At 42.5% G+C, this 16484-nt stretch overlaps 1 protein-coding gene across 1 annotated transcript in view; it reads right to left on the bottom strand.

Moving 5' to 3' along the window:
• The window catches only part of CDK13 (cyclin dependent kinase 13), a 52200-nt gene that overhangs the window by 16708 nt on the left and 19008 nt on the right, over positions 1-16484 (bottom strand). The window contains exons 2-5 of the mRNA XM_060247663.1: positions 15686-16318; positions 15145-15315; positions 13843-13982; positions 12232-12402 (exon numbers count right to left, since the gene is read on the bottom strand). Coding sequence (XP_060103646.1) covers positions 12232-12402; positions 13843-13982; positions 15145-15315; positions 15686-16318 — 1115 coding nt within the window. The remainder of the gene's footprint in view (positions 1-12231; positions 12403-13842; positions 13983-15144; positions 15316-15685; positions 16319-16484) is intronic.

The raw sequence follows: 16484 nt of genomic DNA, 5'->3' as shown, positions 1-16484 counted from the left end.
TACAGGGATCTTCTTACAGGGCCTACTGTAAGCTCTTGGAGGACTGGCCTACATCAGGGTGTCTGGCCTAATATACAAAGAAATCCCAGCTACCAAAAAGCTTTATGTGTGTGTGTGTAAATATATAAAGCCAGGGCCCATAGATATACTGCATTAAAACGAATGGCCAAAGCTGGTCTCCAGAGCATAGCAAGGATAAAAACAACAGAAGTAATCAATAAACAAGTTTGAAAAGTAAGGTAATTCAGCAGCCCAGAGTGTATTCTATCAGCTGTGCTTAGTTTGCCAGCACTTCCCATTCTTTGAACTCAGATGACCAGGTCATACTTTAACCTAGCAGTTTGACTACAGTAATATGCTCTGCATTGGGCTACTCATGGAAGACAACCTGGAAACTACCATATGTTCTAAATGCAGAAGTCCAACTTTTGTTACAAGCTAAAGGATCGGAATATCTCTCATCTATTTTAAAACAGCTACACTAACCATGAGTTTTGTTTCCAAATTCCATACAAGGTAGTGAGGTTATGATCTTTAAAGCCCCTCAGTCTAATACTTCCACAGCAGAAGGACCATCTTTCCTCGTATATATACTCATGCAACAAAAATGGTTCCAGTTACCACCTTCTAGCTAGCATAAGGCAGCCCATCTGGCATCTACTAGAATCCGTTCTCCCTCTATAGTGTCCCCAAGCCTCCTGAAAGGGAAGGGGGGAATGGTTTGTAGTAGGACTCTGTATAGCTGCCTTATTTGCAAAGCCTTTTCGAATGTGGGTAAAGCTGCAGACATTTTATTTTGTATGTTTTCAGTCTTGGAATTGTATGACATCATGAGCCACAAGGGAAAAGTACAGTATAAAAAATTTCAAGAAAATTAAAATATGAAAAATATGCAATCAGTGCAACCACAGCACCTGCCAAAAAGGAGACTGTGTGTCTTCCAAAACTTACTACAATAATCTCTGCCTTTCTGCTATTACTCATTCTCACAAATAGTACCAAAGCACACGGTTTCAGAAATGCAGAGGCAAAAATGCCTAGCCAGCTCAGGGCACAAGTCACTCTCCATCATGAATAGACTTCTCCCAGACACGCACTGTTAGGTCTTTTTCAGGCACAGTTGAAAATATGACAGAACATGCTACTATCAGTGTGACCCCTGAACCATTTCAAACATGGTTTTCCACTATAAAGAGTATTCCATATAAAGATGGTTGTTTGGACTGAAAACAGATCGCAAATGTGTTGTGATACGGATCCCCAAATGCTAAACAAAGACCTCTCACAAACAATGCAAAATAATCAGAATTGGATCAGCATGACTCACAAGGTTTTAGTACAGGGGTGTCAAACATGCAGCCAGAAAGACAGATGTGACCCATGCAGGGCTAAAATCTGGCCCCAAGCAATTTCCTTCTGCTTCCTTTGTCAGGGCTGCTATTGCAGCCACACTGCATCTTGCTTTTTTCCCAATTCCCTCAGTGGCTCTTTGCTTCCTAATTCTTGCCTCCCTCCCCTTCCCCACCTCTCTCACATACAGACTCACAGAGAGCTCTGTGGTTGTTTCCTGCAGAAGAGATACGAAGACAAGCCCCCCATTGTATATGTGTGTGTGCGCACACACACACACAGAGCTTCTGCTCCCTTATCCAGGGCTGTTCCTCCTCTTTTCAGGAGGAAGGGAGGGGCAGGAAAAAGATTTCCATGGCAGCTTCAAGACCAACAATATTCTATTCAAGGTTTCATCTTTTGTGTGCATGCACACTTCTTTGGAGGGAGGGAGAGTGGGTAGATATGTTCTGACAAGTACAGTGTATATTGAGGAAATTAATTTGGCTTATTCTAAAAAGTTGTTTTTAAGACTGGATTTCTCTGTTCCTATCTGGATTGATTTTCTTTCAGAAAGGAATTTGAATGCTTGGACTAGTCCTTATATTTTGGAGAGTGGAGTGTTTTCAGATGCCAAATGATAATAGCACAGATTGGTAAAGAGATTGGAAAACTAGCTCTCAGTTCAGTCCAGGAGGATGGCCTTGAGCTTCATTATCAATTGCAATTCAGCAGTCTCTCTAATCTCTCTTTGAAACTGCTTTGTAAAAGCACTGCTGTTCTTAGGTCAGCAACTGAATGTTGTGGTTTCTAATGTCAGACTTAAGTCCATTTATTATTTGCATCCTCCTGGGTGGAACGGAGACCTAGGTTTCCTGTCTTATTACCAATGCTTATTTCTCCACACCAGCTACCTCTCTGCATATCACACCAAATCCAATCAAGCCTACTATTGTCATTCACCTACTATTGCCATTTGACATCTGAAATTACCTTTATAAAGTTTATATCTCTCGTACCTTGTTTTACAATTTATGGACTGCATGGTCCAGACCAACAAAGTGACATTTATTTCAGATCCAGCACTTGTAAAGGATGAGTTCAGCACCTCTCTTTTAGAGTTCAAATTACCACAAAAATCAGTAAGTCACTTTCTGCTGTCAAAGAGGGGGATCAAGCCAAATTGGTACCAATTTTGGTACCCACTTTGTATTCAATACAAGGTATTACAAAGAAGAGTCTTCAGTTCTAGCGGCTGGTTTAAAAATGTTGTTCCTGCTTGGAGTACAGACAATTTGAAGGCATTTCATTTTCCTGTTTTGGAAAAGGGTTTATAATTTGTAACATTTAATTTGCTGAACATTTTTGGTTGCAGAAAGGCATCTCTGTTCTTCCGTCATACTCAAAATTATATAGAAAAATCATACAACTAGATCTTGAAAGCCCTCGAAAGAGTCTAACAACCCAGACTAAGTTCACATTTATTCTCTAAAATGATTATCAAGACTTAACTGACAGGAAACAGAGGCATAAAGAAAGCAAGAAAGGAAATCTGACCAGCTGATACATTTTTAACTTCCCCCAGAGCCTGCTGCTGACAGAGGTCTGGTTTCCCAAAGTATATCTTCTCATACCTAAGCAGAAGTAAGGGAGAAATCTCCATAATTATTTTACCAGCACACAACGTTCTGTCAGAGGCAGCAGTTTCATGACAGCCTGACAAACTTACTGCTTTTATACTCCCCCCCTCCATTTATGTTCACAGTACTACTGAATAAAAACATCTTACGGACTATCCAATTGTCAGTGACCATGCAAACACCAACAGAGTGACTACAAACCCCAACAGAGTTCCGAGAGACCTGAATAAAGTAACCAGGGTACAATGAGGGGTGGAAAACCCTCTGCAACGAAGCATTCTCTGTTGGTTACGTGACTGATGCCAGAGCAGCTTTCCAAGCTGCAGGCTTTCAAGACAACCACCAAAAATCCACTTGACGGCAGAAGAAAGCAATGTATAAAGTTCACAGGGACGATGTTCCAATTCTATTCACAGAACAAAGACTGAAGTCCCTTTCAGAAGCTGTAGGAGACATTCACTTCACCACTATGATGGTAAGCTTTATGCTTTGGAATTAAGCTGAGATTTGCAAGTGAACCAAAGCCTTCCACGAGGACTAGGTATTAATTTTAACCTTGAATTCTCACAGCGGTTCAACATGCTAACTTCTTAAAACTTTCTATCCAGTGTTTTCAGACTTTGGGGGAAAAATAATAAGCATTAGATAACATGGTTTATTACTTCAGCAAAGTGATGTTACTTCAATAAGTGTTTAACATAGTTGCACTTACTTGTAACTGATGTTCCTTGAGTGGTGCAGGCACACATGGGACTGCACATGCACAGACCTGCCACAGAGATAACTCTGCAAAGCTCTAGAACATTCTAATCTGCAAATACTCCCCCCCCAATGAGTCGGCTCTTCCCACCCAAACCATGACTGGAGAGGGGGAGCAATCTTCCCTCAGTCTTCCTACCATTGCTGTACGGGTCTGGCCCTGAATGCAGGGCAGCCCATGGCAGGGAGGGATGTGGTCCTGCACAGAAGACCACTTGACAAACATCCGTTACAGGTAAGTGCAACTATGCTTTCATCTTCAGGAAGACTTGAGCCTTTTTCACGTCCAACCTCACTCCAATTAGCTCTATGCATGGGACAGAGTCAAGGCAAAACTTTTCAAAATTAACGAAAAGGCCAAGGTCTGTGAGGGTTTGTAATGCTAACGAAATTGAGGACTGTAGTCCTTGTTCAGATGGCCCTACAAATAGCCAGTCTTCTAAGAAGAGATACGCTATATACCCTTGCGATCTGAGATGTGAGATGACAACAAATGCACACTTTGATAAGACATGGGGAGCCAGAGCCAATTTGAAGGTAGGACACAGTATTCAAAATATGAAGAGCCACATTGGAACCTAAGAAATTTCCTGCATGACTCATGTATGGCTGTGTGAAAATAGGCATCCTTTAAGACCCCCAACCATACTCTTGGTGATAAAAAGGGAAAGATGTCCTGCAAAGACAACATTCTAAATTTTGCCACCTCTGTGGGCATTAAGTCCCCTTTCTTCTTTTTTTATAAAGAAAAGTATCTGGAAAAGAAACCATCCTCACCATACTCCCCAGAAATCTTTATAATTGCACCCTTTGATAAAAGGGAACTACCTTGTCCTCCAGTAAGAAATCTTTATAATTGCACCCTTCGATAAAAGGGAGCTAACTTGTCCTCCAGTAAAGCTGGAGGGACTCTCACTGAGGGATTAGGCCAGTTATGTGGAGAAGGGAAATCAAATTCCAGAAAATAACAATTAGATGCTATAGAAAGAACCCAACAATCTTTAGTAATGTTTAAACAGTTAACAAATTATAATAAATGGTTATCAAAACTTGGTGAACAATACAGCAACCTGTGAAAGTAATGTGAATGACTTCCTTTTCCCAGCCTGCTCTGTTGTAAGGCTAGCATACTTTTCCCCCTGTTGCTTATTTTGATGTTTTCTGCTTTGGTATGCCTGGGAGGGGCACAGAAGTTGATACTGAAGAGGTGGGTTCTGATACTGTCTACAGAATGGGCCAGCATGACTCAGAAAGTACCTCAGATTGCCTAAGGCAATAGGAGGGATGGTTAGGCCCAGAGATCTTGCAGTGAATTTATTCTTCCTCATCTGCAGTGTTGGTTTGGCTGCTGAGCAGGTCTTTGCCTTCAAAAGGCACATCCTCCACCTTAGCTTTAGTATTTGTGGAGACAGCTGATGCTTGGGAGGCAGGAGTGACCATGTTAGACAATGCTCAATGTCACGACTCTGACAGAGCAGTCAAATACATGTCTTGATGCAACTGAGTTGCTGCTTGCCTAAATAAAGACCTTCAGCAAGGATCACCTAGACCACGGCCTTCTTTTAATCAGGGAGGACATCCAGGTACCGGCTAATTCACTCCCAGATATCCTCCCATCACTGCCAGAAAGTTGGTGACCCATAACCCCATCACCCCCGATGTATAGATCTTTCTGCTTGGTGCATCTAATTACAGCCCTCTTTATCCTGCAGGGATGGAAGGGAACCCACATGACATCTGGAGAACAGCACCTCACCGGCCAGTGAGTTAGCAGGTGGATGTTGCATCAGGAACTCACAGCCTTCCTCTTTTATTCTGCAGAGGTTTTCCATCTTGCGTGCAGTGGGAGAAGCTCAGGCTGGCTTGGCCCAAACATTCTTTGTCATCTCTAGGAGTCCTTAGGGCACAGGGAAGGCAACCAGTCCCATTTGCTCTGTATGCAATACTTGGCAGTATCAGGTCCACAGGCTTAGGATCTGAAGCTACAACATCAAAGTCAAGGGCTCTGGCCAAGCACAAGTGCTGTTCTGCATTAAGGCATATGTCCACAGTAGGAGATACCAGGGCAGATCCCACAGTGACATCTGGAGGCATGCTGGACTGTGCATCAGATTGGATGTTGGAGCCATGGGCAATAACTTCCTTGGAGTAAGAATGATAGTGTTCTGACAGAGGAGGAATGCCTTGGCTGGACCTCAACATGGAGGGTCTGGTGTGGTGCTCAGATCCCATGGAGTATGTTGCCAGAAAGACTGTAGGCCCCACTGCTCCATGAGGGAAGGCACCACGGGAATCAGGCCATCTGTTGGGATCTCCATGGAAAACTGGATGGAGGTTGATCCAAAGGAAGGCTCAGAGGAGCTTCTGGTCTGGTCAGTTCCAAGGTCTCTGTCAGAACCTCTAAAACTTCATCTAGGGCAAATATGAATCAAGAGCAAAGGTATCCTTACTCTTGGAAAGGACTCTGTTAGAACCAGTGATCACTGTCACATCACTCAGAGCCCAGCTTGCCAGGATTGGGCGATTAAGTAAATCTAATAAATAATAATTATAATAGGAGGGGAGCCTCAGAGAAAAAGTGTTGAAGACCGGCATCAAGAAGATATATGTTTGGACTTCTTCCTCTTCTTAGCTGGTGGCTCTGAAGCTGCCCTCAACATTAAAACAGTCATCAGATCCAACATAAGGCCAGCGTAGTAGATGTGGTAGATGAGGTTGAGGCTACTTTCTCAGGGAAAGGCAGGCACTTCTCAGCCAAGAGAGACTGAATTCCCACTACCTTCTCCCACAGGGTAGCCTTTTTAGCCTTTGGGTTCTCTCTGGCCTGGTTTTGGAGGTGAACTGTAGACAAAATTCACAGGTCGCTGTATTGTACAGCTCCCCCAGAGATAGCGAGTATGAGTGGTGGTCATCAGACAGGACTATATTCATGATGTGGTCTGCACATTTTTTGAATAATTCCATAAGGAAGACAACTTAAACTTCAAATACTCAAGAGACTCTAGAAGTCTAGGAAACTATTCATGGTGATGAGCTCACTGGTAGATGTCTTCTCTTTATGGCAGCAAACAAAAGACGGACGGGAGATTGCTCCCCCCTAGAGCCAGCATGACCATTAGTCAGCCTAAGGCAGCTGCCTGGAGCGCGGCCCTGGGGGGAGGGCGCTGGTTAGGTGAGGGAAATAGCCAGCTCGGCAGCAACTGCCACAGGGCTTCCGGCCTCAGTGTACATGCTCACCACTCGCTGTTGCTCCATCCCTCATGTCTGTGCTTCCAAGCACATACACGAGGGATGGAGAACCGGCATGCATGCACACCTGCTGAGCCTGGAATCCCTGTGGCGGCTGCCACCGAGCTCGCCTTCATTGAGGAGGCAAGGGGTGGCAGGGGCGCCTGGCCTGGGGCACCAGCTGCTCTCCCCTCCAGCCACATGGCCACTTTGGGCAGGAAGAGGGGGGAGTGCTCTCACAGATTATAATGTTCTACTGCTTTGCAGAGTTATCTCCATGGCAGGCCTGTGCACGCACTGTCCCATGTGGGACTACCTATACTGACAAATAGTAACTGATAGTAAATAGTATTCATCTACATAAATAAAGGCTAAATTACTAAATCAGAATCTGAGAAGAGTCTAAACTTACCCAGTACAACCCTCCCTCGCAACCATTCATTCATCCAATCAAGACTGATCTAGCAAAATAGTGCCTCCCCCAGCACAGAGCAGAATACAGAAAAGACAAAGGTGAGGCTGGTTTGGGAAAGCAAAGGCTCTTGAGAGGGTTCACTTGCCATTTCCCTGAATCTGTTGTAAACACCTTTATTAGACTATATGCTAATTTGCTGCTACTCACAGGTTTTACCAATCGCCTTCATCCAGTCTTAGCAATATTTACTGCTCACTTTCTTGACTCTCATTGGCCCTTCCTGGCAATACTCTTCTCACTCTCTACCTATATGTAATGGCTTGTGACTCAATGTATCTGAAGAAGTGTGCATGAACACAAAAGCTTGTACCCAAAATAAAATCTTGTTGGACTTAAAGGTGCCATCAGACTCAAACTTTGTTCCATCGTTTATGGATAAGGTAAAGAATCTGGGAATGCTGCTGGACCAACCTTAGTGGAAAAACAGACTGAGGTTGTTGCTAGGAGTACTTTCTTTCATCTACAACTAATACAAAAAAAGTCTTCTGCTGACCTAGTTGTCTAGATTCATGCTTTTCCTGATCCCCAAACTGAATTACTACAGCATGCTCTACGTGATTCTGTGAACTTAGGCAGATCATGAGAGGGAGGGCAGGAAGGGATAAGCCAGCCCTCGGCTCACGTGGCCCTTTCTTATATGCCCAGGGTAAGGCTGATAAAGAAGAGCCCCGTGGCACAGAGTGGTAAGCTGCAGTACTGCAGTCTAAGCTCTGCTCACAACCTGAATTCGATCCCTGCGGAAGCTGGGTTCAGGTAGCTCATGGTTGACTCAGCCTTCCATCCTTCTGAGTAAGTAAAATGAGTACCCAGCTTGCTGGGGGTAAAGTGTAAATGACTGGGGAAGGCAATGGCAAACTACCCCATAAAAAGTCTGCAGTGAAAACATTGTGAAAGCAACGTCACCCCAGAGTTGGAAACGACTGATGCTTGCACAGGGGATTACCTTTACCTTTTTAAGGCTGATAACCCCTTTTGAGGTCAGGAAGGGATTTTCCTTCAGGCCAGATTTGCCCAGGGATCCTGGAGGTTTTTTGCCTTCCTCTGAGCACAGAGCCTGGGTCACTGGGGTAGTGTAGGGAGGATAGTTGTGAATTTCCTGCTGTGTTGTGAAGTTCCTGTTGGACTAGATAACGCTGGATACCCCTTCAAGCTCTGTTCCTATAACACTTTTCTTGAAGATAACTCAGAACCTTCAAACTGGCGCAAAATATGGCCAAACTTTCACTTAAGAAATCCAGCTGCCACATAACATGAAATCTGAAACAGATATGCTTCTGATTTCAATTCAAGGTGCTAGTTTTGATCTTTAACGTCCTTCATGACCTACATATCTGAAAGATCATTTCTTCCTGTATCAATCTCTGTGTCAACGGCACTCCTTGAAAAAGTTTTTCTCTCCGTTCCGGTAGGCATCTTTGCTTGCTTTTATACTGTGGAATGGATTGAGAAAATGAAGCGCAGAAGTATTGAAGGGCGTAACATATGAGTGGGAACATGTGAATTAAACCACTTCGAAAATAATACATTCAAATAATACATACAATAGAGGATAATGTTGATCATCACTAATTTCATAGAGTGCAACCCTGCTAATTCTTTTGGACTTCTCTGTGTCTTTTGATACCATCAATCATGGTATCATTCTGGACTGCCTTTTGGGGCTGGGGCTGAGAGACACTATTCTGCTGTAGTTCTGGTCCTACCTCAAAAGTGAGTTTTAAAATGTCTCGATGGAAGATTGCTGCTGTTCCTCCCTCTTGGCTTCAGGGGTACCACAAAGTTCCATCTTGACCCCTCCCTGCTTTTCAACATCTACATAAAGCCACTGAGAGAGATCATCCAGAGATATGGAATGAGTTGCCACCAATATGCAGATGACACTCAGCTCTCTTGCATTTCCATCAGACGCCAGGGAGGCTGTGGAAACTGAGCAGGTTCCTGGAGGCAGTTTTGGAATGAATGAGTACTAGCAAGTTGAAACTTAAATCTGGACAAAACAGAGGTGCTGCTATTGGTGAGGGGAAGGTTGCCCAGGAAACAGAATATCTCCTGTTCTAGACGAGGTTGCACTTTCCCTAAAGGAGGACACTGATAACTTGTGGATGTCCCTGGACCTGGGTCTCCTGTCGGAAAAACAGGCGGCAACCGTGGCCAGGGAAACTTTTCACCAGCTTTGGCTTTTGTGATGTTTTTAACCTGAGAATGCACTGCTTTTGTTGTCAAGCAATTAACATAGATACTGCCTTCCTTGGAGAGTTTTGTGATATCTGCATTATTTTTTAAAAAAGGCAAAGGTAGTCCCCTGTACAAGCACCAGTCATTTTTGACTCTGGGGTGATATTGCTTTCACAACGTTTTCACAGCAGACTTTTTACGAGGTAGTTTGCCATTGCCTTCCCCAGTCATCTACACTTTCCCCCAGCAATCTGGGTACTCATTTTACTGACCTCGAAAGGATGGAAGGCTGAGTCAACCTGAATCGGCTACCTGAAACCAGTTTCCGCTGGGATCGAACTCAGGTCATGAGCAGAGAGTTCAGACTGCATTACTGCAGCTTTACCACTCTGCGCCACAGGACTCTTGCATTATTTAAAACTGATATGCAAATTATGGTCATGTCTGTATGCTGTTTTGGGCTATTTAAATTATGGTGACACAAATATTTTAAATATTAACAGGTAAACTGCAAGCAAATACCAGGCAAACCAAGCTTATTCTATAGAAAAACTGTACTAGGCACACAGCTATGTACTCAGAGGTCATCCGCTGAAAGATGTACTCTTCACTATTACCTTTGTTCCCTTTTTCCTTATTGACTCTGAATACGGCTTCCTTCTGGCTACAAATCAAAAATGAAAAGCTAATCTCAAAAGAATGGGTTAATACAGTAGTGGTACTCCTATTGCCCTAACTATAATCCAAATATACGTTGGCCTCCTCTCCCTGCAGTTCACTATTCACTCCTTCCAATTCTCTAATGGCATCTTCCAAACTAAGGTTTCATAAGGTCATATGAATCCTATCATATGTCATTAATGGCTGTTCCCTCCCTTCAACACTGGACAAATCAATTTAATCTTCCAAACAGTAATAGAGGCAAATCCAACAGAGCCGCCTCCCCCAATCTCTCAACAATTAGTTTCTCAAGATGTGAGGGTATGGCAATCTCGCCCTCTTCCCTCCCTCTGTTTCTTCTTTCTTTCTTGCTGAGCAGCCCCAATGTCTATATTCTTCTTATGGCTGTCCCACCCTGCCACATTATTAAATCTTCTGGTGATGGTCCAGCTGAGGAATTTGAGGGAAGAGACAAAATCACCTTCTAATACTCTTTTGAAATGCCACATGAAAGGCTCTTAAAAGTTCAAAAAATAACATTTTATTTGACTTGGTGAGGAAAAGGTTAGGTGGAATCAGAGTCAAGATGTCTAAAGTGAATGGATGATAACGGAGGTAACAGTAATTAAACAAACTCCAGATAATTTGTTGCCTTCAAGTATGTATTTTAGCTTTTCACAAGGTCTTTGAATCTTTGAGGAGAGAGACTTTATTTTCAGTATCTGTTTAAAAACTCCAATGTAAGTTCATGAGTTCTACTGACACTTCAAGTTTTAGAAGGCAGGGATGCACAACCAAGTACCCCAAAATCCTTCTCTCTACATAAACCAAGGTTCACTCCTCTCTTTAAAGCAATTCTCCTTTTCGCTGGGCAGGGAATTAGTTCTCTAGACTAGAAGCTCTGTCCCTTTTCCAGCTTGAATGGGAGGTCTCTCCATTGATCCCCTCCTAAGTCAGTGCTGAACTGTCTTCTACAGTTAGTTCCCAACTCTCTCTTTTCTTAACTGCCGCTATCCAATGAAATCAGTCTGAGCAGCCTGTCACTCAAAGGTTCTCTAACTCTGTGAGGCATTAACTTTTGATAGTCTGCCACAAAGGGCCATACAGGACAGCCAGACCAACAAGCAAATTCATAAGCCATTACACAGACATGGCAACCCACAGAAAAAAATGTAAAGATTTTAGTCCTGAGACGCACAATTGGTACAGTCACACCCAGGTTAGATCTTATCTCAATACTAGTGAAATCCCCAAGGATTTCCCCATGATGTTGTTCTAGACAAGACTGAACATATGAAGCTGCCTTATACTGAATCAGACCCTTGGTCCATCAAAGTCAGTATTGTCTTCTCAGACTGGCAGCGGCTCTCCAGGTTCTCAAGCTGAGGTTTTTCACACCTATTTGCCTGGACCTTTTTTTGGAGATGCCAGGGATTGAACCTGGGACCTTCTGCTTCCCAAGCAGATGCTCTACCACTGAGCCACCATCCCTCCCCTAATTAATTATGGAATTATGACAGGACAGCATTCTCATATGGGTAATCCTGGGATCATCATGATGCCACAGCCTTGCTTTTTGTGACTAAGAAGAGATTTTTATGGCAAGTGAAGAATTTTTTATAGCAAGTGAAGAAAAGACTGATAGCTCTTTCCCATAGCCCAAAAACATGAAAATCTGTGCAGCATGAAAAGTAGACAAGCTACATTAACGTAAGTTTCATGAGCAGCTCAAGAATGGTGTCACACTGTCCTTTATCACAAAAGGCAGGGGCAAAGCTACTGTGAAGATCAACCGTTTTGGTGAGACTGACATTAACACGTTCCTGCTACAAGGAAGCATTCCAACTGCTGCCTGACAGCGTACCCCTGCCTGCTGCTGCTTTATCAGCTCATATACATTTAAAGTGAAATAAAAGCATTAAAAGACCACCCCACACACATACCAAAAAATGCTCGTGAGCATACCTTTGTCTTTCTTGAAATCTAAAGCATCTTCCTTATCAGTCACTATTTCCTTCATATTTATTATACTTTGGTGAGTAAGTTGCCGAAGAATCTTAATCTCCCGAATAGCTGTAATTGGAAAGCCTTCTTTCTCATTATCTAGTCGTACCTTCTTTAATGCCACCATTTCCCCTATAGAAAAAAAAAATCAGTAACAAAACTGCATTCAGTTTAATGAAATTCAGGATATCCTGTAGCTTCTTTGTAAAGCACCACAAGACTAACAAAGTCATGTTTAAAACTAGAATACTATTATTACCTACTCAGGCCACTCTGTTTGCAGAACAAAAAATGGTTAGGAATACTTCACACACCAAGTCTCAGCATTACAAATATGCAAATAAGTTTAAAAAAACCCCTCAGGCCCTGCAACAAAATCATCACTTCCTCATTTTCTTTCAGAGTGCATGGTGTGGCTGCAGACCACCATACAAAAAAGCATAACAAAAGTTGTTGTTTTGCACACAACTTTCTACATAACCATGATTCCAAAAACCACTGTCTGCTTCTGCCCAAAGCTGTGTACATATCTTTATGCAGCAAGTGGAAATAACTGGTTTGTAGTATGGAACATGAACCTAAGAATTTTAGAGTTGCAGACCTCCAAAAGGATTGAACTGTTTATTCAGAAAGGTTTATCACTAAATCACAGGTCTTTTGTCAAGTCCAGTATTTAGATCTGGTTTCATCAGATCCCAACTTTTGGCTAATGACCAAAAATCACATTTTCAGTGCTTACCTGTATATCTCTTGCTTTGTAAACTTGTCCATAACTGGCTTCGCCACTAATGCCAATGATATCAAATTTATCAACATGTTTTCCCCAGTGAAGAAACATTAGATATTTCCCCCCAATTACTAACAGAAAATATTAATTTTAGCTGTGGCATTTCTCTATGCCTTCCAGCTGCATGTTTCACATAAGACAAACCATTCACCGGTTTTATTCAGATATACTTATTCATGCTTCCACTGAGCTCTTGAAGCTATCCCAATTGCACAATTTGTTCGTCTTGCATTGTACTGGGAAGCCAATGCCTTGACTGTATGGAACTGGACATTTATTTGAGGATATATGGCTTCCTACTAGTGCATCCAAAGTGGTTTATAATTTAAAAGTGCCCACAATATAAAAATGTACACAACTCAAAAGAGACAGGAGATAAGCATGGAACTGGAGATAACCAAACACAGTTATAAACATTTAGATAATTTGCAAAACTATTCCGCAATGACCAGATGGAATTGCCTCTGCAGGAGAGAAAAAAATGACACTGGGTTGCAGGAATTTCAGTGGACAGGCTCAGCTTTAATGTAGGAATTAATCTTCACATTTCTTTATCTAATACATACAGTATTCCTGAGCTCACAGCTGTTCAGTGGAATACCCACACCCCCTTCTTCGAAAACAGTGGCATAGCTTTGTTGAGGAAGACACTTTACCTATGCTCAGCAGCAGAGCTAAGGGATTACTTGTAGCGATGAAGAATTACAGTGATGTATATTATCTTGACTATTAAAAAACCTGTTCAACTTCAGTTCTCCTGTGTGAATCACATTTTCAGTGCTTACCTGTATCTTTATCTCTTGCTTTGTAAACTTGTCCATAAGTGCCTTCGCCAATAATGCCAATGATATCAAATTTATCAACACAACGTTTTCCCCAGTCAATTTCTTTTTGCTTTGTTTCACCATGGCGTGGCCCACAAATTCTAATAAAACAAGGACACTACCTTAATGAGTGGATTTTCATATTTTCTCCATGTAAATCATGCTCATCCTCACAGTCCAAAGTCTGTTAAACAGCAACACATACTTTCAGTCTAGATAAAAGCCATTAAGAACCTTTCCCACTGGTGATTTTTCCTCCCTGATAATATAACATCACAGTTCTCACATACTAGCATGAAAACGGTACATCAACGCTTGAATATGAGCACCAAGTGACACTATCTACAGTACAGTACAAAGAGAAAGAAGACAATTTCCATGTGACATCATAAAAAAGTATTTGCTTTTACTACTACTGATACAGCTAACTTCAGAAGATTGTTAGATTTGTATCATCTTGAGTACAATACTGGAAACGTTGCTGCAAAATTCTAACTGTTGTCCAACACCCAGAAAATCATGCAACTGGTTTCATGCACCTCTGAGCTTGTTTTGCTCCAACAGCTCTCTACTCTACAACCCATAAGCATGGCAAGTAATTTTTGAAATAGAGGGGATTTTCAGAAATAGTGTGGAAGAAAAGTAAGTTCCCTGAGCATGGCCAAGCACTTGGCCAAGTAACCCCTTGAATCCTAGTCACAGCTTTTGAATTGTTCCGTTACATATTTGCCAGACGTCTCAATCTTTGTATCTATCCTATTCTTCCCTTCTTACTCAAAAAGCAACCAGCACCATACAGTGTGCTGGAACTGCAAAACAGAAAGAGAAAAAAGATACAATCTCACAGTTGGCAAGCATTTAACAAGCCAGTCAAAACATTTTTAAAATAAAACAGGACAGAGTTGAAGCATTTTGTAAAATTAAGCTTCCAGCACTGAAAATGGGAGGAGGGGGGAGCTCACAGCCATAGATGCAAAATGAAGAGAAAGCCTTGGTACAATGAAAGGCAATAAATGGCAGAGCACGAAGGAAAAAAACACAGGGAGCTACTATGACAAGCCTTTCACAGCCTGCCAGCACATCCAGAAATTACCTACTGCAAGAGTGAAAATATTGAAAGGTACCGTAACTTTACTAAAGCCCCACTGATGGTGAATAACCAATTTACCATATTTATTCCACAGGTGAAATACAGATGTCAAAGTTAGATACGTATTTCACAGCAACCAGGTACATTATAGAAAAAGGGAGACACAAACGTACTTTGGCCTCTTTTTAATGTGGGGCTGAGCAGGCGTTTTCTTTTCTTCAGGACTTTTAGACAAATCATCTCCTCCAGGCAACTCAGGTGGCAGTGGCAGGTCAGCAAGCAGGTGGCGCAATTTCTTCTCCACTTCTTTTTTAACTGCTTTCACAGACATGTGCCCCTGTAAGCTGCAGAAAGAGGAAAAGAGAAAACTCTTGGTGGTTTCAAAGTTGAAAATCAGACTGGAAATCCAAGTCAATAAATTTATATTCTTACTTTCACTAGCCACAATTAGTATTTTGATAGACACTGATTTTGGACAGTAAAAGGGCTGAGCAGGAGCATTATTAGTTGCATCCATGTGCCTGGGGACCCCCAGAAACACTGGTGGCCAGGATCTGGGGCCTGGAGTTGGAACCAGAGAAGGTTTGTCAAAGGCCTCCATAGCGGAAGCACTCTTCATTACAAAGGAGAGCATCCAATTTTACTTTTAAAAAAATCTTCAGAAAACAAAGAAGTCCACAACTTGAATTTATACCATAACAAGCAGCAACTCACTTATCTGTATCTTTATCTTCAGGCAGCATCGGAGGAAAGGGCAGAGGCGGCAGCGTGGAAGTCATCAAAGGAACATGTCGCTCCTTTTCCTTAGGTGTTGCACTTGGAGGGAGGGGCTTGCTCTTCTCTTTTACTGCAACAGGCTGTGGTGGTGGCGGTGGCAGAGGTGTGGGCTGCTTCACTGGGGCTGGTTTACTCTCCTTCACCACTGCAGGTTTTTGCTTCACAGTTTTCTCTACAATCAAACTGTTCTCTCCCTTTGCCTCTGGAACTGGGACTTTTGTCTTTGTCTTGTCATTTTTCAAGGCTGGACCTCTTGAAGGAGAAGGTGCATGTTCCGTTTTTAGCTTCTTCGGCTCCTTTAGGTTGTTTGCTTGTGGCAGGGTCACCCCAGTATCAGCATTTCCCTTTGTTGGCGTAGAGGCATTTGAAGCTTTTGCGTTGGCTTTGGCTGCTTCTGCAGCCCTTGCCTTTTTGTTCTTGTTCAACTCTGCAGCCAGGCTACTTTTGAAAGTCAGAGTACTAGGAGAAATACTCGATTGCCGGCTCCTGGATCGTGATAATCTGTGCCTGCTGCGAGATCTTGAGTGCCTTGACGAGTAAGGGCTTCTGCTTCGGGATTTTGCTGATCTTCTGCTCAAAAGAGTAAAGATTTAGTTACAGTCCATTTTATACTCAGCAGTCTTATTCTTTATTGAACAGTTTTTACAACCATGAATTACCATGCTTTAGGAGAAATGGATTCCTTGCCAGAATCATTTAGCAAGTAGGAATCTGCTACCAAATCTACCCAGCAGTT

The sequence above is a fragment of the Heteronotia binoei genome, chromosome 10 (genome assembly GCF_032191835.1).
Source record: "Heteronotia binoei isolate CCM8104 ecotype False Entrance Well chromosome 10, APGP_CSIRO_Hbin_v1, whole genome shotgun sequence".
Lineage (NCBI taxonomy): Eukaryota > Metazoa > Chordata > Lepidosauria > Squamata > Gekkonidae > Heteronotia > Heteronotia binoei.
This window is presented reverse-complemented; position numbering and strand designations above follow the sequence as displayed.